The 24311-nt window shown below is 52.5% G+C and overlaps 1 protein-coding gene across 5 annotated transcripts in view; it reads right to left on the bottom strand.

Annotated features, from left to right (window-relative positions):
* Positions 1–267: 267 nt before the first annotated feature.
* HSPBAP1 (HSPB1 associated protein 1) overlaps positions 268–24311 on the bottom strand; it is a 52755-nt gene continuing 28711 nt past the window's right edge. For 4 of the 5 annotated variants that reach the window (XM_073545287.1, XM_073545288.1, XM_073545290.1 and 1 more), the window contains 5 exons: positions 18181–18317; positions 16257–16428; positions 5857–5940; positions 1747–1857; positions 268–963 (listed from right to left, as the gene is read on the bottom strand). In XM_073545287.1, the coding sequence (XP_073401388.1) occupies positions 616–963; positions 1747–1857; positions 5857–5940; positions 16257–16428; positions 18181–18317 (852 nt within the window). In that variant the 3' untranslated portion in view covers positions 268–615. The remainder of the gene's footprint in view (positions 964–1746; positions 1858–5856; positions 5941–16256; positions 16429–18180; positions 18318–24311) is intronic. The other variant, XM_073545289.1, reaches the window with a different exon arrangement.

Genomic DNA, 24311 nt, shown 5'->3' with positions numbered 1-24311 from the left:
GGAGGGCAGGAGGAGAGAGGAGGGCAGGAAGAGAGAGGAGGGCAGGAGGAGAGAGGAGGGCAGGAGGAGAGAGGAGGGCAGGAGGAGAGAGGAGGGCAGGAGGAGAGAGGAGGGCAGGAGGAGAGGACTCTAGAGAGAGCAGGCAGGAGAGGTCTGGGGAGAGTGCAGAAGAATGGCCGACCATAGGTAATGACCAGTGGTGTTCCTGGTGTTTTTCCAGTAATTGCTCATTCCCCATAGAGGTGAATAACAGGAGCGACTACGATGAGAAGACGACGTTACTTTTTGATACTTTGTTATTTTTTTAGCATTATACAATCAAATAATAAAAAATAAAGGTTTTCTGGAAAATGAACATAAAGACGATGCTATAAATCTGTACAGACACCAGGAGGTGGGGAGCGCCGTGCACGACCGTCCACTGGGATCAGCAGCCCTGTCATCTGCATGTAGATATGCCGCCTTTTATGGTGGTGTAGGAGTCGACTGTAGGCCAGGTTATCTTACCGATGCTCTCTATTACTCTCTGTTATCAGCCGCTCCTCTGCCTGGTATCAACATCAGATTTTGGCGTTTGTGGCCCTTTAACACGAGCTGCATTTTGAGGTTAACTCCTCACATTCTGTTGACCAGGAGCTGGGCGACCATAGTGACGACCCGCGGGTGCAGCAGACAGTCCAGCAGCTCGTCGCTGGTAATGGCGCCCCTTTCGCCGGCTAATCTCGGACGTTTCACCTCTTTTTCTCCAGGCTCCTCGTTAGTTATTGAAGGTAACACAGGGACAAAGCACTGATGGATCGGAGAGCGGCTGCTGGACCGGCCCGGACGCGCCTTTTCCTCCCTCCTCCGCTTTATCTCCGGTTCATCTTTATTAGCGGCGTTCTCCGCCATCCTGTGCTCCGTGAAGGCAGAAACCGCCATATTCAAATACTCGAGGTTCGTCTTGTGAGTCGTCGCCTCATCCTGCAAAACACAAAGGGAGAATGGAAGCCACCGAAGGGTTAACGATCGTCAGACGACGCTAACCTCATGAATCGGGGAAAACTGCAGAGACGGCGACTTCTCTGTAATATTCCTGTCCCTCCAGAGTCAGTCAGAAGAACAGAAGCCGGAGTCAGACGCCGGAAACAAAGTCCGATAGTCCGGCAGAACTGGAGAACCAATAACGAGGCGATACACAGATTATTGGACAGTAGTAGAAGCGGATACAATGTAAACTCACAACGGTCAGCAATCAGTGGAGACTTAAATGATCAAATCTTACTCCAGTCATCTGATTCTGGGCTGGAAATAGTCGCCAGATTATTAAATATTCTGGATTATTGGATGGTCATAGAAGAGGGTCCAAGGTAACAATCGTATGTTCATTACACAGAGAGACACAGCAGACGCGGTCAGCTGAGGAGTCACACACCTCTCTCCCGAAACACCGGAACGCTCGGCTCCATCCTCCTCCCACATCCTCCCCTCTATGGACTCCTCTGTTCTCCCCCAGTCTACTCCACCCCACCTCTCTCCCTCCAAACTACTCCACCCCCCCCTCCTCAGATTTCTGAATTATTAGATGCCAGATTAGGAGGCTTTTACTCCTTTGGAGTTCCGGAAAACTTTCCAGAGTGATTTTCGGCCGATCGTGCATCAGTGGTGACACAGAGTCGCTGCTAAGGAAGAGCCGCCGGATAGGTCCATAGAACCAGACTGTCAGGCAGCGCTCGGGGCTGTCAGTACTGCGCATCCTGCACTCACCTCGGTTGGGTTCAGCCAATCGCCGGAGCTCTCTGCGCCCTCCGCAGACTTAAAGGCACAAACTACCGTCCTGGTTATGGCCTCCTCCACCCGAGCCGCGTGGTCCGAGTCCTGCACAGCACAAACACGGCAGTGGTATTATTGCACGAGGAACACTTATCTGTGGTGTTACATAGGACTGCAGGTGACATCTACTACATTATTTGTACTCATAGAGTTATCCCTGTGTTATCTGTGGTGTTACATAGGACTGCAGGTACACCCAGGAGTGACCTACTGATGACCTTCCCAGATTTCCCCGTAGGCGAGAGGCTGCCCGTTTCCCACAGGACGATTACGCGGAGGCCGGCGTTGGCTCCATTATCAGGTTCCATTTTTAATGAGCGACTGTGGAGACGTAAACCGCGCGGCGGATGATGAACGGCACCACCTGAATTTCATTACTCCACTATGGAATAAATCTGACGCCAAATTATTTCTCCGATTTATATTCTCAGCAACGTGAGATTGTTCAGTACGTGGCTATTTGAACTACTCCCTCCCCCCATCATGTCCAGCTCACCTGCTGCGGGACACAGTGCGGGAACATAGAGCTGAGAACCAGACATCGCATTTCACATCCCAGCAGGTATGTGACTGCAGCATGAGACATCGCAGCAGAATTGTGAGTGCAGCTCTGGGGCAGCGCAGAACACCCTGCAGCAGATATACGTGGTCCCTGTGGTTCTGTGGCGTCTTCTCGTTACTGTGTGTCGGATCGGCACGTCCTGAATATTGCGCAGGTCTCTATCCGGCGGTCATCGATCGCCGGGCTGTTATATCAGAGCAGTGATGGCTTTATCACTTGTGTATAAATAGTTACTGTCTCGCGCCTCCAGAAAATGAATTTCTCTTTACTTGTATTGATCGCGGTAAGACGAGCATCGCACGGTCCAACAGGAGCTCAATGACTGCGGGACTGATCCTATAAACCTTACATGGGGCTGCTGGAGGCTCTCATACTGAAAAAAGCAACCTTGCAAATATACAAAAGCAAATCTTTATTACTTAGAGAGAAGGCGCAGACAAGGGCAAAGAATGTCGTGCGGAACAGAACACGGCTGCCTGCATAGCATGCTCATCCTGCAGGGAGGTACAAATGACAAGGACCCACCAAACCGCGGAGGTCGGCACCCAACACAGCCGGTACAATGCCGCCCCCGACATCCCTGGACAAGTGACCGGCTGCCATATCGAATAGTCCCTCCAGTGCAGAGCAGCACAGAACATACACATGGAGGATGCGCAGCCCCAGCAGGGAGCCGAAGAGCAGGGATAAATCTCATCCCGACATCTAGGGCTCATCGGGGAACGCGGAGTCGTCAGGGAGGAGGGCGGTTACGCGGAGTCGTCAGGGAGGAGGGCGGTTACGCGGAGTCGTCAGGGAGGAGGGCGGTTAAGCGGAGTCGTCAGGGAGGAGGGCGGTTAAGCGGAGTCGTCACGGAGGAGGGCGGTTACGCGGAGTCGCCACGGAGGAGGGCGGTTACGCGGAGTCGCCACGGAGGAGGGCGGTTACGCGGAGTCGCCACGGAGGAGGGCGGTTACGCGGAGTCGCCACGGAGGAGGGCGGTTACGCGGAGTCGCCACGGAGGAGGGCGGTTACGCGGAGTCGCCAGGGAGGAGGGCGGTTACGCGGAGTCGCCAGGGAGGAGGGCAAGCACAAAGGATTCAGGGAGGAGGGCGAACGCAGAGTTGTCAGGGAGGAGGGCGGACGCGGAGTCGTCAGGAAGGAGGGCAAGCACAAAGGATTCAGGGAGGACGGGGAACACTACATTTCCAGGTCAGGGCTGCAATATCCTTATAGTGACCGATCCTGACTGCGGCATAATGCAGTAACCGGGGGGCGCTATAGCTCAGATCAATGCTGGCAGTGACGCCACGCCAGCCCCCGACAGGAAGTGGAATGGCGATTTGACATACAGCCCAGAGCAGAGGAGTATAACAGCGCCAGTCATGTGACCCTGTACTATAGTGATGTCATCAGATATCATAAGTGACCAGCAATGTCATCCCATTACCAGTGACATCACATGGTGCATGATCAGGGACCAGTGACATCATATATCATCAGTATCATCATCTTACATCAGTGACATCATATTTTATCACAGACCAGTGATGTCATTGTCTCGGAGTGTTAGAATGATGTCACTGTTTATACAGCTGTTATATACAGAGGCTCAGGTCCAATATCCATAATGCAGTCTGCTATCAATTATTACGGACCAGTCACAGGGATGTATGACTCGGATGGCGATCGTTACTGTAACGATAATGTACAGTATCATGTATTTTTCCCTATTATCACACCTTCCGGACCATTCCAGAATCTGCTATTCACATACTGAACTCTGCTATGCCAGTGGTGAGGGTTTGACCCCCCCTGTTCTTTTCCCTTTGCCTGTCATGCCTGCAAATTTCTGCTCACACTCAGCCTGTGACACCGTCCACCCCCCTTGCCCCCCCCTTAGCCTGCGCACACACTCAGCGTAACCTGAGATACCAATGAGTGATTTCCCTCCTCCCAGCAGGGAGCCCCTTTGTCTTTCCACCATGTGAGGACTTCTCATAGACAATAATGAGAATCTAATCATTTGGTCAAAAAGCATTGTGATAGAAAAATAAAAAATACATATCCGGGACGTTGTTCTTAGATGGGACGCTTTAGCCTGTGTTTTTCCCAGTTCTAGCTTCAGCGGAATCCGAGAAGTTGATGCCGGGGCAGCCCGATGCTTCGTGTTCGGTTTTGAATGAACGCCAGCGACAAGCTGAATAAGATGATACTATGTGCGTTTCTATATGAGGTGCCCTCTGCGAGATATGATTATTATAGTTTTCCTAGCCAGATTGTAACTCTAAAAGCAGGGGGAGGACCGCCACAAGCCAGCCCCTTTGGTGATGTCCCAAGCCCAGGGATATAAGTCACTTTCACTCAGGACAGCCCTCATTCTAGCCTGGGAAACTGCTGCATCCAGACCCCTCAATGCATTGGCTCCTCCCACCAGCATGGTTTTGCGTGAAATGATCTAAGTAACCTGTGAATGCCTCTTTTCTTCTGTTACTCCTCTTTATTTTGTAATTGCTGTGTACATAATTTAATTGTCTCATATTGTAAAATCTTTTTATATCCTCTGTAAACACTGCCTGCCTTTTGGGAGTAAAATATAAAATTATTAGTTCCGTCTCCATGCTCTATACCGAACTTTTACGTGCCTGAAGTAATTACGCTACTAATTTGGGTTGGCTTCGTACCCCTTTATTAATTTAAATATTGATAGAGAAATCAGAAGCTGGTGGCAGCGAAGTGTGCTCTGGGCTAGGTGGCAGTGACGGAAGGGGTTTTATAAGCCGATGGTCTGGATGCGGCCAGAGCCTTTATAATTCCCTCGCTGCAGCGGGCCTAATAGCCAGTGCACAACAAGTAGCCCATCCGGCGACTAATTATCCTAGGTGCAGTTCCCCTGACTGACAGGAGGGCAAAGGGGGCGCCGGAGAGCAGCGTGTAACATAGTGTGGTAGTTGTGGGATAGCTAAAATAAGCCCCCCTGCGGTAAACTGTTAGGGCAAGACTAGCTTGCCGATTTCATCACTTTGCTGGCAGCGGTGGGATATCTAAGATAAGCCCCCTACACATGTGATAGCCGTGTGCGGCCAAAGGTCACACCCCTGATTGTGACAGTAACCCTCTGAAGGGGTCCGGATCCGATCTCAGCCAGAGATTTCATGGACGGTAACCTACAGTGGGTAGGTGATGTATTCAGACCCCTTTAAATTTTTCACTCTAAAAATATCACTCTTGCGATATTTCAGTTTTTTATTTTTAATTAATTTGAAATTTCTGTTTTTTTCAGTCAAGATGGTGTGCAGAGTGCACATTAATGAGAAAAAAATGAACTTTTTCGTATTTATCAAATGGCTCCACTGAAATAAAGAGTGAAAAATTTAAGGGGGTCTGAATAGTTTCCGTACCCACTGTACGCCTGACTCATTATAGCACATATAATCTCCAGCACCGGATATAACGGTCCATCCACACACCCCCACCCCCCGTTATTAATGACACGGATTTACCAGCTCCAGCCAGGTGTTGACGCTAACGGTGACGTCATCCACAGATTCCACGTAATGCCACCATCGTCGTGGGACCACAAGCACCTGCAGGGGGCGGTAAGAGCAGGCGTTATACACCAGACACAGGACCATACATAGCACATTATACCGATTACGGGCCGCACTGTGGGACGAGCTCAGTGGCCACTGAAATGTACATTGGTGGTCACTCAGCTGTCGGAGATGGGACCCCCTGCTCTATTTCTCCTCTCCATCGCTTTCAGCCCTGCTCGTCACAGCAGCAGGGTCGGTGCTTTGGAGAGGATCAAGCAGGAGTGTTCTTCAGTCCCAGACATGATCTTCCCTGTAGAACGCACCATAGCGGTTGGTGGCCGAAAAACAACAGATAATGAAGACAGATTTTAATGTGCTGGTAATGACGTGAAAGGGGCGAATCGCTGCTGACATTACACAGCTTAAAAAATAAATCAGCAGCTGATGGGGAATCTCACCGCGCCAAATATTACACACACGTATCATCACAAAGAAGGGAAGAGCAGGAGGTATGGAGGAATGGAGCAGGGAGGAAGAGCGGGAGGTATGGAGGAATGGACTAGGGAGGAAGAGCAGGAGGTATGGAGGAATGGACTAGGGAGGAAGAGCAGGAGGTATGGAGGAATGGACTAGGGAGGAAGAGCGGGAGGTATGGAGGAATGGACTAGGGAGGAAGAGCAGGAGGTATGGAGGAATGGACTAGGGAGGAAGAGCAGGAGGTATGGAGGAATGGAGCAGGGAGGAAGAGCGGGAGGTATGGAGGAATGGACTAGGGAGGAAGAGCAGGAGGTATGGAGGAATGGACTAGGGAGGAAGAGCAGGAGGTATGGAGGAATGGACTAGGGAGGAAGAGCAGGAGGTATGGAGGAATGGAGCAGGGAGGAAGAGCAGGAGGTATGGAGGAATGGACTAGGGAGGAAGAGAGGGAGGCATGGAGGAATGGAGTAGGGAGGAAGAGAGGGAGGAATGGAGCAGGGAGGAATGGAGCAGGGAGGAACAGCAGGAGGTATGGAGGAATGGACTAGGGAGGAAGAGAGGGAGGCATGGAGGAATGGAGTAGGGAGGAAGAGAGGGAGGCATGGAGGAATGGAGTAGGGAGGAAGAGAGGGAGGCATGGAGGAATGGACTAGGGAGGAAGAGAGGGAGGCATGGAAGAATGGACTAGGGAGGAAGAGCAGGAGGTATGGAGGAATGGACTAGGGAGGAAGAGCAGGAGGTATGGAGGAATGGACTAGGGAGGAAGAGAGGGAGGAATGGAGTAGGGAGGAAGAGAGGGAGGAATGGAGCAGAGAGGAAGAGCGGGAGGTATGGAGGAATGAACTAGGGAGGAAGAGAGGGAGGAATGGAGTAGGGAGGAAGAGAGGGAGGAATGGAGTAGGGAGGAAGAGAGGGAGGAATGGAGTAGGGAGGAAGAGAGGGAGGAATGGAGCAGAGAGGAAGAGCAGGAGGTATGGAGGAATGGAGCAGGGAGGAAGAGAGGGAGGTATGGAGGAATGGACTAGGGAGGAAGAGCAGGAGGTATGGAGGAATGGACTAGGGAGGAAGAGCAGGAGGTATGGAGGAATGGACTAGGGAGGAAGAGAGGGAGGAATGGAGGAATGGAGCAGGGAGGAATGGAGCAGGGAGGAACAGCAGGAGGTATGGAGGAATGGACTAGGGAGGAAGAGCAGGAGGTATGGAGGAATGGACTAGGGAGGAAGAGCAGGAGGTATGGAGGAATAGACTAGGGAGGAAGAGAGGGAGGAATGGAGTAGGGAGGAAGAGAGGGAGGATTGGAACAGAGAGGAAGAGCAGGAGGTATGGAGGAATGAAGCACGGAGGAAGAGAGGGAGGTATGGAGGAATGGACTAGGGAGGAAGAGCAGGAGGTACGGAGGAATGGACTAGGGAGGAAGAGAGGGAGGCATGGAGGAATGGAGTAGGGAGGAAGAGAGGGAGGAATGGAGCAGGGAGGAATGGAGCAGGGAGGAACAGCAGGAGGTATGGAGGAATGGACTAGGGAGGAAGAGAGGGAGGCATGGAGGAATGGAGTAGGGAGGAAGAGAGGGAGGCATGGAGGAATGGAGTAGGGAGGAAGAGAGGGAGGCATGGAGGAATGGACTAGGGAGGAAGAGAGGGAGGCATGGAAGAATGGACTAGGGAGGAAGAGCAGGAGGTATGGAGGAATGGACTAGGGAGGAAGAGCAGGAGGTATGGAGGAATGGACTAGGGAGGAAGAGAGGGAGGAATGGAGTAGGGAGGAAGAGAGGGAGGAATGGAGCAGAGAGGAAGAGCGGGAGGTATGGAGGAATGAACTAGGGAGGAAGAGAGGGAGGTATGGAGGAATGGACTTAGGGAGGAAGAGCAGGAGGTATGGAGGAATGGACTAGGAAGGAAGAGAGGGAGGTATGGAGGAATGGACTAGGGAGGAAGAGCAGGAGGTATGGAGGAATGGACTAGGGAGGAAGAGAGGGAGGAATGGAGCAGAGAGGAAGAGCGGGAGGTATGGAGGAATGAACTAGGGAGGAAGAGAGGGAGGTATGGAGGAATGGACTTAGGGAGGAAGAGCAGGAGGTATGGAGGAATGGACTAGGGAGGAAGAGAGGGAGGCATGGAGGAATGGACTAGGGAGGAAGAGCAGGAGGTATGGAGGAATGGACTAGGGAGGAAGAGCAGGAGGTATGGAGGAATGGACTAGGGAGGAAGAGCAGGAGGTATGGAGGAATGGACTAGGGACGAAGAGAGGGAGGCATGGAGGAATGGAGTAGGGAGGAAGAGAGGGAGGAATGGAGGAATGGAGCAGGGAGGAATGGAGCAGGGAGGAAGAGCAGGAGGTATGGAGGAATGGACTATGGAGGAAGAGCAGGAGGTATGGAGGAATGGACTAGGGAGGAAGAGCAGGAGGTATGGAGGAATAGACTAGGGAGGAAGAGAGGGAGGAATGGAGTAGGGAGGAAGAGAGGGAGGATTGGAACAGAGAGGAAGAGCAGGAGGTATGGAGGAATGAAGCACGGAGGAAGAGAGGGAGGTATGGAGGAATGGACTAGGGAGGAAGAGCAGGAGGTACGGAGGAATGGACTAGGGAGGAAGAGAGGGAGGCATGGAGGAATGGAGTAGGGAGGAAGAGAGGGAGGAATGGAGCAGGGAGGAATGGAGCAGGGAGGAACAGCAGGAGGTATGGAGGAATGGACTAGGGAGGAAGAGAGGGAGGCATGGAGGAATGGAGTAGGGAGGAAGAGAGGGAGGCATGGAGGAATGGACTAGGGAGGAAGAGCTGGAGGTATGGAGTAGGGAGGAAGAGAGGGAGGTATGGAGGAATGGACTAGGGAGGAAGAGAGGGAGGCATGGAGGAATGGACTAGGGAGGAAGAGAGGGAGGCATGGAGGAATGGACTAGGGAGGAAGAGAGGGAAGCATGGAGAAATGGACTAGGGAGGAAGAGAGGGAGGTATGGAGGAATGGACTAGGGAGGAAGAGAGGGAGGCATGGAGGAATGGACTAGGGAGGAAGAGAGGGAGGCATGGAGGAATGGAGTAGGGAGGAAGAGGGAGGTATGGAGGAATGGACTAGGGAGGAAGAGAGGGAGGCATGGAGGAATTGGCTAGGGAGGAAGAGAGGGAAGCATGGAGGAATGGACTAGGGAGGAAGAGAGGGAAGCATGGAGGAATGGACTAGGGAGGAAGAGAGGGAGGTATGGAGGAATGGAGTAGGGAGGAAGAGAGGGAGGTATGGAGGAATGGACTAGGGAGGAAGAGAGGGAGGCATGGAGGAATGGACTAGGGAGGAAGAGAGGGAAGCATGGAGGAATGGACTAGGGAGGAATTGAGGGAGGCATGGAGGAATGGACTAGGGAGGAAGAGCTGGAGGTATGGAGTAGGGAGGAAGAGAGGGAGGTATAGAGGAATAGACTAGGGAGGAAGAGAGAGGCATGGAGGAATGGACTAGGGAGGAAGAGAGAGAGAGGCATGGAGTATGGAGGAAGAGAGGGAGGTATAGAGGAATGGACTAGGGAGGAAGAGCTGGAGGCATGGAGGAATGGACTAGGGAGGAAGGCATGGAGGAATGGAGTAGGGAGGAAGAGAGGGAGGCATGGAGGAATGGAGTAGGGAGGAAGAGAGGGAGGCATGGAGGAATGGAGTAGGGAGGAAGAGCAGGAGGTATGGAGGAATGGAGCAGGAAGGAAGAGAGGGAGGTATGGAGGAATGAACTAGGGAGGAAGAATGGGAGGTATGGAGGAATGAACTAGGGAGGAAGAACGGGAGGTATGGAGGAATGGACTAGGGAGGAAGAGAGGGAGGCATGGAGGAATGGACTAGGGAGGAAGAGAGGGAGGTATGGAGGAATGGACTAGGGAGGAAGAGAGGGAGGCATGGAGGAATGGACTAGGGAGGAAGAGAGGGAAGCATGGAGGAATGGACTAGGGAGGAAGAGAGGGAGGTATGGAGGAATGGACTAGGGAGGAAGAGAGGGAGGTATGGAGGAATGGACTAGGGAGGAAGAGAGGGAGGTATGGAGGAATGGACTAGGGAGGAAGAGCTGGAGGTATGGAGGAATGGACTAGGGAGGAAGAGAGGGAGGAATGGAGGAATGGACTAGGGAGGAAGAGAGGGAAGCATGGAGGAATGGACTAGGGAGGAAGAGCGGGAGGCATGGAGGAATGGACTAGGGAGGAAGGCATGGAGGAATGGACTAGGGAGGAAGAGAGGGAGGCATGGAGGTATGGAGTATGGAGGAAGAGAGGGAGGTAAAGAGGAATGGACTAGGGAGGAAGAGCGGGAGGCATGGAGGAATGGACTAGGGAGGAAGGCATGGAGGAATGGACTAGGGAGGAAGAGAGGGAGGCATGGAGGGATGGACTAGGGAGGAAGAGCAGGAGGTATGGAGGAATGGAGCAGGAAGGAAGAGAGGGAGGTATGGAGGAATGAACTAGGGAGGAAGAGAGGGAGGAATGGAGTAGGGAGGAAGAGAGGGAGGAATGGAGTAGGGAGGAAGAGAGGGAGGAATGGAGTAGGGAGGAAGAGAGGGAGGAATGGAGTAGGGAGGAAGAGAGGGAGGAATGGAGTAAGGAGGAAGAGAGGGAGGAATGGAGCAGGGAGGAAGAGCAGGAGGTATGGAGGAATGGAGCAGGGAGGAAGAGCAGGAGGTATGGAGGAATGGAGCAGGGAGGAAGAGCAGGAGGTATGAAGGAATGGAGCAGGGAGGAAGAGCAGGAGGTATGGAGGAATGGACTAGGGAGGAAGAGAGGGAGGAATGGAGCAGGGAGGAAGAGCAGGAGGTATGGAGGAATGGAGCAGGGAGGAAGAGAGTGAGGCATGGAGGAATGGAGGAATGAACTAGGGAGGAAGAGTGGGAGGTATGGAGGAATGGAGTAGGGAGGAAGAGAGGGAGGAATGGAGTAGGGAGGAAGAGAGGGAGGAATGGAGTAGGGAGGAAGAGAGGGAGGAATGGAGTAGGGAGGAAGAGAGGGAGGAATGGAGTAGGGAGGAAGAGAGGGAGGAATGGAGTAGGGAGGAAGAGAGGGAGGAATGGAGTAGGGAGGAAGAGAGGGAGGAATGGAGTAAGGAGGAAGAGAGGGAGGAATGGAGTAAGGAGGAAGAGAGGGAGGAATGGAGTAAGGAGGAAGAGAGGGAGGAATGGAGCAGGGAGGAAGAGCAGGAGGTATGGAGGAATGGAGCAGGGAGGAAGAGCAGGAGGTATGGAGGAATGGACTAGGGAGGAAGAGAGGGAGGCATGGAGGAATGGACTAGGGAGGAAGAGAGGGAGGAATGGAGCAGGGAGGAAGAGAGGGAGGTATGGAGGAATGGATTAGGGAGGAAGAGAGGGAGGCATGGAGGAAGGACTAGGGAGGAAGAGCGGGAGGCATGGAGGAATGGACTAGGGAGGAAGAGTGGGAGGTATGGAGGAATGGACTAGGGAGGAAGAGCAGGAGGTATGGAGGAATGGACTAGGGAGGAAGAGCAGGAGGTATGGAGGAATGGACTAGGGAGGAAGAGCAGGAGGTATGGAGGAATGGACTAGGGAGGAAGAGCAGGAGGTATGGAGGAATGGAGCAGGGAGGAAGAGCAGGAGGTATGGAGGAATGGAGCAGGGAGGAAGAGCAGGAGGTATGAAGGAATGGAGCAGGGAGGAAGAGCAGGAGGTATGGAGGAATGGACTAGGGAGGAAGAGAGGGAGGCATGGAGGAATGGACTAGGGAGGAAGAGAGGGAGGAATGGAGCAGGGAGGAAGAGCAGGAGGTATGGAGGAATGGAGCAGGGAGGAAGAGCAGGAGGTATGGAGGAATGGAGCAGGGAGGAAGAGCAGGAGGTATGAAGGAATGGAGCAGGGAGGAAGAGCAGGAGGTATGAAGGAATGGAGCAGGGAGGAAGAGCAGGAGGTATGGAGGAATGGACTAGGGAGGAAGAGAGGGAGGCATGGAGGAATAGACTAGGGAGGAAGAGAGGGAGGAATGGAGCAGGGAGGAAGAGCAGGAGGTATGGAGGAATGGAGCAGGGAGGAAGAGAGTGAGGCATGGAGGAATGGAGCAGGGAGGAAGAGAGTGAGGCATGGAGGAATGGAGCAGGGAGGAAGAGAGGGAGGAATGGAGGAATGAACTAGGGAGGAAGAGTGGGAGGTATGGAGGAATGGACTAGGGAGGAAGAGAGGGAGGAATGGACTAGGGAGGAAGAGAGGGAGGAATGGAGTAGGGAGGAAGAGAGGGAGGAATGGAGTAGGGAGGAAGAGAGGGAGGAATGGAGTAGGGAGGAAGAGAGGGAGGAATGGAGTAGGGAGGAAGAGAGGGAGGAATGGAGTAGGGAGGAAGAGAGGGAGGAATGGAGTAGGGAGGAAGAGAGGGAGGAATGGAGTAGGGAGGAAGAGAGGGAGGAATGGAGTAGGGAGGAAGAGAGGGAGGAATGGAGTAGGGAGGAAGAGAGGGAGGAATGGAGTAGGGAGTAAGAGAGGGAGGAATGGAGTAGGGAGGAAGAGAGGGAGGAATGGAGTAAGGAGGAAGAGAGGGAGGAATGGAGTAAGGAGGAAGAGAGGGAGGAATGGAGCAGGGAGGAAGAGCAGGAGGCATGGAGGAATGGACTAGGGAGGAAGAGAGGGAGGCATGGAGGAATGGACTAGGGAGGAAGAGAGGGAGGAATGGAGCAGGGAGGAAGAGAGGGAGGTATGGAGGAATGGAGCAGGGAGGAAGAGAGGGAGGTATGGAGGAATGGATTAGGGAGGAAGAGAGGGAGGCATGGAGGAAGGACTAGGGAGGAAGAGCGGGAGGCATGGAGGAATGGACTAGGGAGGAAGAGTGGGAGGTATGGAGGAATGGACTAGGGAGGAAGAGTGGGAGGTATGAGGAATGGAGTAGGGAGGAAGAGTGGGAGGTATGGAGGAATGGACTAGGGAGGAAGAGCAGGAGGTATGGAGGAATGGACTAGGGAGGAAGAGCGGGAGGTATGGAGGAATGGAGCAGGGAGGAAGAGAGGGAGGTATGGAGGAATGGACTAGGGAGGAAGAGCGGGAGGAATGGAATGTACAGCGATCCTCTGATGAAGGGCTTTGCTTATGACCAAAACGTTACAATATTTCTTTTAGATTTGATTCATTAAATAAACAAATTCTACGTTTCTGAAAGAGTGCCAGATCCTAAGATCAGAACAGCAGCGGTCACCCCCCCCGATAGTTTGTTACAGTGTGTCGGTGCAGATATATAGTGCTGTGATAACACGCAGCAGAGGCGCACAATGAAGGGCGGCAGCGCTGCGCACCGATCAGCTGCAGGGTGGAAGGCGATAGTCGGTAAATGGCAAAACACAAAGCAAAAATCAGCAATAACAAAGAGCATCCTGAGCGACAAGAAAAACCTCCGGAAATCCTCAGACTGACCAGCAGGTGGAGCCCTGAACATGTCACAGCCTCCACTGGTGACAACATAGCAGAGCTCAGTGCGTACAGATAACAGAACGTGAAGTCATCATCCAGAATATTCCCAGGACCAAGGATTTATATAGGTACAGACACGGCCAAGAAAAATGCTCTGCATCGTCTAATCTCTGCACTCGCTAAGTCACACACTGTCAGAGTTATCTTACATAAATATTGTTTTGTGCTGAAATAGTAAAAGGCAAAACCTCCCTGAGGTCAACACTGTGTGATAGTGGTGGAGGCCAAAACAGGACCCGGCAGAGAACACAAACACATAAGACCCTGTCTGCAGCCACCACTACGGGGAGCTCTCTGTATACAGAGATACATGATAAGATCCTGTCTGCAGTCACCACTAGGGGGAGCTCCCTGTATACAGAGATACATGATAAGATCCTGTCTGCAGTCACCACTAGGGGGAGCTCCCTGTATACAGAGATACATGATAAGATCCTGTCTGCAGTCACCACTAGGGGGAGCTCCCTGTATACAGAGATACATGATAAGATCCTGTCTGCAGCCACCACTAGGGGGAGCTCCCTGTATACAGAGATACATGATAAGATCTTGTCTGTAGCCACCACTAGGGGGAGCTCCCTCTATACAGAGATACATGATAAGATCCTGTCTGCAGTCACCACTAGGGGAAGCTCCCTGTATACAGAGATACATGATAAGATCCTGTCTGCAGTCACCACTAGGGGGAGCTCCCTGTATACAGAGATACATGATAAGATCCTGTCTGCAGCCACCATTAGGGGGAGCTCCATGTATACAGAGATACATGATAAGATCCTGTCTGTAGCCACCACTAGGGGGAGCTCCCTGTAAATAGAGATACATGATAAGATCCTGTCTGCAGCCACCACTAGGGGGAGCTCCCTGTATACAGAGATACATGATAAGATCCTGTCTGCAGTCACCACTAGGGGAGCTCCCTGTATACAGAGATACATGATAAGATCCTATCTGCATCCACCACTAGAGGGAGCTCCCTGTATACAGAGATACATGATAAGATCCTGTCTGCATCCACCACTAGGGGGAGCTCCCTGTATACAGAGATACATGATAAGATCCTGTCTGCAGTCACCACTAGGAGGAGCTCCCTGTATACAGAGATACATGATAAGATCCTGTCTGTAGCCACCACTAGGTGGAGCTCCCTGTATACAGAGATACATGATAAGATCCTATCTGCATCCACCACTAGGGGGAGCTCCCTGTATACAGAGATACATGATAAGATCCTGTCTGCAGTCACCACTGGGGGAGCTCCCTGTGTACAGAGATACATGATAAGATCCTGTCTGTAGCCACCACTAAGGGGAGCTCCCTATATACAGAGATACATGATAAGATCCTGTATGTAGCCACCACTAGGTGGAGCTCCCTGTATACAGAGATACATGATAAGATCCTGTCTGCAGCCACCACTAGGGGGAGCTCTCTGTATACAGAGATACATGATAAGATCCTGTCTGCATCCACCACTAGGGGGAGCTCCCTGTATACAGAGATACATGATAAGATCCTGTCTGCAGTCACCACTAGGAGGAGCTCCCTGTATACAGAGATACATGATAAGATCCTGTCTGTAGCCACCACTAGGTGGAGCTCCCTGTATACAGAGATACATGATAAGATCCTATCTGCATCCACCACTAGGGGGAGCTCCCTGTATACAGAGATACATGATAAGATCCTGTCTGCAGTCACCACTGGGGGAGCTCCCTGTGTACAGAGATACATGATAAGATCCTGTCTGTAGCCACCACTAAGGGGAGCTCCCTATATACAGAGATACATGATAAGATCCTGTATGTAGCCACCACTAGGTGGAGCTCCCTGTATACAGAGATACATGATAAGATCCTGTCTGCAGTCACCACTAGGGGGAGCTCCCTGTGTACAGAGATACATGATAAGATCCTGTCTGCAGTCACCACTAGGGGGAGCTCCCTGTGTACAGAGATACATGATAAGATCCTGTCTGTAGCCACCACTAGGGGGAGCTCCCTCTAAACAGAGATACATGATAAGATCTTGTCTATACACAAGGTATACAGGGACGTCCACCACTTGGAGAGTAAAGATATCATACATTTACCTCCCACATGGTTACAGGGTTTTCGGTACAGTTTTCCAAAATTCTCATGACACTGTTGTGCCACGAGTGCTGCAGCCAATCATCATTGGCCATTACTGATCTGCAGCCAATAGTCACCATCGGCTGATACTGGTCTGCAGCCCTCACACTTCTCTTGGAGAAATCTTAGACTTTAGCGGAGGTGTGAGCGCTGCAGTCTGTTAGCGGCAGCTGATTGGCTGCAGCGCTCAGGAAGCAGTGAGAATGTTGGGAGACCTGGTGCTGACACGGCTGGTGCGGCACTGGTTGTGGGGGGGCGATATACTTGATTTTTATTTGGGGCATCATGCCTTTATAGTGTGCGGTCACATGCACGTGTCTCTCGGATCCGCTGCTACATACCTGGCCCGGATGTAAGGTGACCACGTGTGGACGAGCCCTGGAGAACGCCGGATGACGCTGTCGGTCGGGATTCACCACGTTCACCTTACTGAAGACGCTGGACTCCTCGTACGGGATGCGGGTGGGGTACAGGCACGCTGTGTCCTCGGGGGGAAACAAGTGCCATTTCTTCCTGAAAAGGAAAACATGCCCCAAATAATTACAGAAAAAGAGAAACAAACAATGAGCCAAGCACAGATGTAACCGCGTGCGTCAGAGAGCGCGTGCACAGCAGCACAGAGGATTTCAGGCGAGGAGCGTACGGACGCCGTAGTGACTGGTAACCTGATGTGATGATGAAAGTGAGCGAGATAATGCGGAGGAGGGGTACCGACACGTGTCTGGGGGGCTGCGCTGGGGGTCTTGGCAGCGGGCAGCTCTCCATAATGATCCTGCACTCGTCCCTTTGCTGTGATCGATCCGTCCTCCATTAGACTCCTCTTGTGCCGCGTCCCGCAGAGCGCTCCGCCATACGGCGCCTCCAGCATCAATAAATGGAGAACTAAATCAGAAAAGTGAGAAGCCGACAGCACGGACCACCCAGGGAGCGAAGGGGGCAGCACAGCCGAGGCGATCACAGGTGCTCAGTGCACCCCCATCACACCCAATGTCTGCTCCGACACCGCAGCTCCGGGGGCCGCGCAGCATTAACGCTCCACCGCCAGAATCAGACGCAAGACAAGTTCACACTACACAAGAAGCCGACAGACAAGATGATGGGGGCAGTACAGAGCGCGGCGAACCCGTGACTTCATCACAATCACTCGGTGACATCATCACAATCACTCGGTGACATCATATATTCTAAGCTTAAGACCCACAGAGACCGGTGCGGGGTCTGAAAGGGAACCTGTCACCCCTTTTTTGAGATATCATATAATATCATTCAATTGTGTGTCACATAAGGATTCTCTTAGTAGTTTTGCTTCCCCCTGACCCCGCACCTTTCATGCATAAATACCTTTTTTATATTGGTTCAGATGTATGTCAACTGCCGCGGTCCGGTCCGCTGGGCGGGGCTTATTCACCTGCTCCCCCCCCCCCCCCCCCCGTCTTACGCTACACAAGAAGAAATGCATAGAGCAAGACAGGGAGAAGGGGGGGGGAGCAGGTGAATAAGCCCCGCCCAGCGGACCGGACAGCGGCAGTTTACATACATCTGAACCAATATAAAAAAGGTATTTATGCATGAAAGGTGCGGGGTCAGGGGGAAGCAGAAGTCCTAAGAGAATCCTTATGTGACGCACAATTGAATGATATCATTATATGATATCTCAAGAAAGGGCTGACAGATTCCCTTTAAAGGGGTTTCCAGCCTTAATGATCGTTAGTGTTTGATATGACAGCACATTGCTCTCAGCTGCAGTGCCGCCGTCCGATGATCGTCTCCCCGGTCCTCAGTCCTCGCTGCGGCACTGCAGGTTCTGTGCTGGACACAGGGCAGCGATACAAGTGTTGTCATGTGATTGGTGTATGAAGGGGGCTGGCTGATAGCTAATAACTGCTAAGCCAGACCCCTCTGTCCGACCAAAGAAAAGCTCTGCAGCCTTCTAATGTACGTTGTGTCTCATGATCAGGACACTCACATCTGCCCTCCCTCTACCTCTGCCCGCACCCTCCCTTTACATCTGCCCACACTCACCCTCTAACTCTAGCTGCACCCATCCTCTACCTTCATCCTCTCTCTACCTGTGCCCACACCCAACCACTGCCCGCACCCTCCCTCTACCCAAATCCTCCTACCTCTGCAAACACCCTCCCTCTGCCAGCATCCTCCCTCTACTTGTGCCCACACCCATCCTCTACCTCCTCTGCCAGCACCCATCCTCTGCCCACACCCATCCCCTTGCCCCATTGGCATCGTATCACAGGGACTCCACGTTACCTGCCTTGCACTTGTAGCACCAGGTTGCAGCCGTAGGAATCGATGTGACACGGGGTGTTTGCGCCTCGACTTCCAATCCACAAGGTGCTGTCTCGGCCATCTCTTCCCGGGAACCCGAAATCAGCCCAGGACACCTCCTGCCGGAGCAACACAGGGAGGTGATGTCTATATTATACTAGCTGAAGAGCCCGGCGCTGCCCGGGCATAGTAACTAACTGTGGTTAGTTATAACAAATTATAATGATTATATCTATATATATAAAGCTGAGTGTAGAGCCCCGCCCACTCCGCATAGCCACATTCACTATAACATCCCACATCATCCCGTCAGCCAGAGCCACCGGACTACTACCCCTAATATCCCACATCATCCCGTCAGCCAGAGCCACCGGACTACTACCCCTAATATCCCACATCATCCCGTCAGCCAGAGCCACCGGACTACTACCCCTAATATCCCACATCATCCCGTCAGCCAGAGCCACCGGACTACTACCCCTAATATCCCACATCATCCCGTCAGCCAGAGCCACCGGACTACTACCCCTAATATCCCACATCATCCCGTCAGCCAGAGCCACCGGACTACTACCCCTAATATCCCACATCATCCCGTCATCCAGAGCCACCGGACTACTACCCCTAATATCCCACATCATCCCGTCAGCCAGAGCCACCGGACTACTACCCCTAATATCCCACATCATCCCGTCAGCCAGAGCCACCGGACTACTACCCCTAATATACCACATCATCCCGTCAGCCAGAGCCACCGGACTACTACCCCTAATATCCCACATCATCCCGTCAGCCAGAGCCACCGGACTACTACCCCTAATATCCCACATCATCCCGTCAGCCAGAGCCACCGGACTACTACCCCTAATATCCCACATCATCCCGTCAGCCAGAGCCACCGGACTACCACCCCTAATATCCCACATCATCCCGTCAGCCAGAGCCACCGGACTACTACCCCTAATATCCCACATCATCCCATCAGCCAGAGCCACCGGACTACTACCCCTAATATCCCACATCATCCCATCAGCCAGAGCCACCGGACTACTACCCCTAATATACCACATCATCCTATCAGCCAGAGCCACCGGACTACTACCCCTAATATCCCACATCATCCCGTCAGTCAGAGCCACCGAACTACTACCCCTAATATCCCACATCATCCCGTCAGTCAGAGCCACCGGACTACTACCCCTAATATCCCACATCATCCCGTCAGCCAGAGCCACCGGACTACTACCCCTAATATCCCACATCATCCCGTCAGCCAGAGCCACCGGACTACTACCCCTAATATCCCACATCATCCCGTCAGCCAGAGCCACCGGACTACTACCCCTAATATCCCACATCATCCCGTCAGCCAGAGCCACCGGACTACTACCACTAATATCCCACATCATCCCGTCAGCCAGAGCCACCGGACTACTACCCCTAATATCCCACATCATCCCATCAGCCAGAGCCACCGGACTACTACCCCTAATATACCACATCATCCCGTCAGCCAGAGCCACCGGACTACTACCCCTAATATCCCACATCATCCCATCAGCCAGAGCCACCGGACTACTACCCCTAATATCCCACATCATCCCATCAGCCAGAGCCACCGGACTACTACCCCTAATATACCACATCATCCCGTCAGCCAGAGCCACCGGACTACTACCCCTAATATCCCACATCATCCCGTCAGTCAGAGCCACCGGACTACTACCCCTAATATACCACATCATCCCATCAGCCAGAGCCACCGGACTACTACCCCTAATATCCCACATCATCCCGTCAGCCAGAGCCACCGGACTACTACCCCTAATATCCCACATCATCCCGTCAGCCAGAGCCACCGGACTACTACCCCTAATATCCCACATCATCCCGTCAGCCAGAGCCACCGGACTACTACCCCTAATATCCCACATCATCCCGTCAGTCAGAGCCACCGGACTACTACCCCTAATATCCCACATCATCCCGTCAGCCAGAGCCACCGGACTACTACCCCTAATATCCCACATCATCCCGTCAGTCAGAGCCACCGGACTACTACCCCTAATATCCCACATCATCCCGTCAGCCAGAGCCACCGGACTACTACCCCTAATATCCCACATCATCCCGTCAGCCAGAGCCACCGGACTACTACCCCTAATATCCCACATCATCCCGTCAGCCAGAGCCACCGGACTACTACCACTAACATCCCACATCATCCCGTCAGCCAGAGCCACCGGACTACTACCCCCAATATCCCACATCATCCCGTCAGCCAGAGCCACCGGACTACTACCCCTAATATCCCACATCATCCCATCAGCCAGAGCCACCGGACTACTACCCCTAATAGAATCATAGAATCGTAAAGTTGGAAGGGACCTCCTGGGCCATCTGGTCCAACCCCCTGCTCAAAGCAGGATTCGCTAAATCATCCCAGTCAGATGTCTGTCCAGCCTCTGTTTGAAGACTTCCATTGAAGGAGAACTCACCACTTCTCGTGGCAGCTTGTTCCACTCATTGATCACTCTAACTGTCAAAAAGTTTTTTCTAATATCTAATCTGTGTCTCCTCCCATTCAGCTTCATCCCATTGCTTCTAGTCTTTCCTTGTGCAAATGAGAATAAAGTTGATCCTTCTACAATGTGACAGCCCTTGAGATATTTGTAGACAGCTATTAAGTCTCCTCTCAGTCTTCTCTTTTGCAAACTAAACATTCCCAAATCCTGCAACATTTCCTCATAAGACAGGGTTTGCAGACCGGTCACCATTCTGGTCGCTCTTTTCTGAACTTGCGCCAGTTTGTTGATGTCTTTTTTAAAATGTGGTGCCCAAAACTGGACACAATATTCCAGATGAGGTCTGACCAAAGAGGAGTAGAGGGAAAAAATGACTTCACGTGATCTACACTGTATGCTTCTGTTAATACATCCTAGAATTGCATTTGCCTTTTTTGCTGCTGCATCACACTGTTGACTCATATTCAGTTTGTGATCTATTAGTATACCCAAGTCTTTTTCACATGTGCTGTTGCTTAGCCCTATTCCTCCCATTCTGTATATGCTTTTTTCGTTTTTATTGCCCAGATGTAGTACTTTGCGTTTTTCCCTGTTAAAAACCATTCTGTTAGTTGCTGCCCACTGCTCCAGTTTATTTATATCTTTTTGAATCCTCTCTCTCTTCTCTAGTATTAGCTATCCCTCCTAGCTTTGTGTCATCAGCAAATTTAATCAGTTTACCCTCAATTCCTTCATCTAAATCATTGATAAAGATGTTGAACAATACAGGGCCCCACATCATCCCGTCAGCCAGAGCCACCGGACTGCTACCCCTAATATCCCACATCATCCCGTCAGCCAGAGCCACCGGACTGCTACCCCTAATATCTCACATCATCCCGTCAGCCAGAGCCACCGGACTGCTACCCCTAATATCCCACATCATCCCGTCAGCCAGAGCCACCGGACTGCTACCCCTAATATCCCGCATCATCCCGTCAGCCAGAGCCACCGGACTGCTACCCCTAATATCTCGCATCATCCCGTCAGCCAGAGCCACCGGACTACTACCTCTAATATCCCACATCATCCCGTCAGCCAGAGCCACCAGACTACTACCTCTAATATCCCACATCATCCCATCAGCCAGAGCCACCGGACTACTACCACTAATATCCCACATCATCCCATCAGCCAGAGCCACCGGACTACTACCTCTAATATCCCACATCATCCCGTCAGCCAGAGCCACCGGACTACTACCACTAATATCCCACATCATCCCGTCAGCCAGAGCCACCGGACTACTACCTCTAATATCCCACATCATCCCATCAGCCAGAGCCACCGGACTACTACCTCTAATATCCCACATCATCCCATCAGCCAGAGCCACCGGACTACTACCCCTAATATCCGACATCATCCCATCAGCCAGAGCCATCGGACTACTACCTCTAATATCCCACATCATCCCATCAGCCAGAGCCACCGGACTACTACCCCTAATATCCCACATCATCCCATCAGCCAGAGTCACCGGACTACTACCCCTAATATCCCACATCATCCCATCAGCCAGAGCCACCGGACTACTACCACTAATATCCCACATCATCCCATCAGCCACAGCCACCGGACTACTACCTCTAATATCCCACATCATCCCATCAGCCAGAGCCACCGGACTACTACCCCTAATATCCCACATCATCCCGTCAGCCTGGGGTCAGAACCACAGAGCTGAGTGGAACGGTTCTAACCTCCATACCGGAGATCCCTTTAAGAGGGAAGATGTGCCTCTGGGATGGAGGATGTGTGATGGGGATATGGGCAGGGAGGGGGGATTCATTTCTGTTTTGTGCTCTCTGCTCCTTTCTGGGAGGCAGACAATGGCTGGGAGCTTATGTTCCCGGGGATGCTAGATTTCTCCCACCATGTCAGTGTCTGCTGAGGTGTTGTGGAGTGGGAAAATTGATGCTCATAGCAACCAATCACAGCTCAGCTACTTTTAACCAGCTCTGGTGAAACGAGAGATGCTTCCTGATTGGTTGGTTATACAAACACATACATTCAGTTTTATATATAGCGATAGTCAGTCCTGAGCAAAACTATTAGGCAGGTGGGAGGGAAATGCTGAAAAAAACATTTTTACAAAAGAAGTGATAATAGATAATGTTTATACCGGTGGATCCTCCTCCATCTTGTGTCACCATCAGGAGGCTCCAGATTTATTCTACAGCCGGACAACGACCCCCAACATCCAGCCAGTGTCAGTAAGAGCAGGAGTCCTGGGGGTGAAGATCCGGCCCCGATCTCCCATCATCCCGTCTGTCTGGGATCACATAAAGCAGGGTTCCCCAACTCCAGTCCGCAAGGCCCACCAACAGATCAGGTTTCCAGGATTTCCTTTGTATTGCACAGGTGAAGCAATTATCTAAGGAAATCCTGAAAACATCATCTGTTGGTGGGCCTTCAGGACTGGAGCTGGGGAACCCTGACAAAGGATCCGCACAGCCTCATCCACAGGAGATCCGGGGTCAGGGACACAAGATGTCAGGAGCAACCGCCTGCCGAGACCCTCCATAACCAGTGTACAACGAGAAGAAGTGATGGAGGCGACGGGCGGTCAGCAGATACTGACGATAGAGGAGACGGGCGGTCACCAGATACTGACGATGGAGGAGACGGGCGGTCACCAGATACTGACGATGGAGGAGACGGGCGGTCACCAGATACTGACGATGGAGGAGACGGGCGGTCACCAGATACTGACGATGGAGGAGACGGGCGGTCACCAGATACTGACGATGGAGGAGACGGGCGGTCACCAGATACTGACGATGGAGGAGACGGGCGGTCACCAGATACTGACGATGGAGGAGACGGGCGGTCACCAGATACTGACGATGGAGGAGACGGGCGGTCACCAGATACTGACGATGGAGGAGACGGGCGGTCACCAGATACTGACGATGGAGGAGACGGACGGTCACCAGATACTGACGATGGAGGAGACGGGCGGTCACCAGATACTGACGATGGAGGAGACGGACGGTCACCAGATACTGACGATGGAGGAGACGGACGGTCACCAGATACTGACGATGGAGGAGACGGGCGGTCACCAGATACTGACGATGGAGGAGACGGACGGTCACCAGATACTGACGATGGAGGAGACGGGCGGTCACCAGATACTGACGATGGAGGAGACGGGCGGTCACCAGATACTGACGATGGAGGAGACGGGCGGTCACCAGATACTGACGATGGAGGAGACGGACGGTCACCAGATACTGACGATGGAGGAGACGGACGGTCACCAGATACTGACGATGGAGGAGACGGGCGGTCACCAGATACTGACGATGGAGGAGACGGGCGGTCACCAGATACTGACGATGGAGGAGACGGGCGATCACCAGATACTGACGATGGAGGAGACGGGCGGTCACCAGATACTGACGATGGAGGAGACGGGCGATCACCAGATACTGACGATGGAGGAGACGGGCGATCACCAGATACTGACGATGGAGGAGACGGGCGGTCACCAGATACTGACGATGGAGGAGACGGGCGGTCACCAGATACTGACGATGGAGG

Source organism: Dendrobates tinctorius, unplaced genomic scaffold, assembly GCF_039654945.1.
Source record: "Dendrobates tinctorius isolate UK_male_01 unplaced genomic scaffold, ASM3965494v1 ptg000143l, whole genome shotgun sequence".
In the NCBI taxonomy this organism is placed as follows: Eukaryota; Metazoa; Chordata; class Amphibia; order Anura; family Dendrobatidae; genus Dendrobates; species Dendrobates tinctorius.
This window is presented reverse-complemented; position numbering and strand designations above follow the sequence as displayed.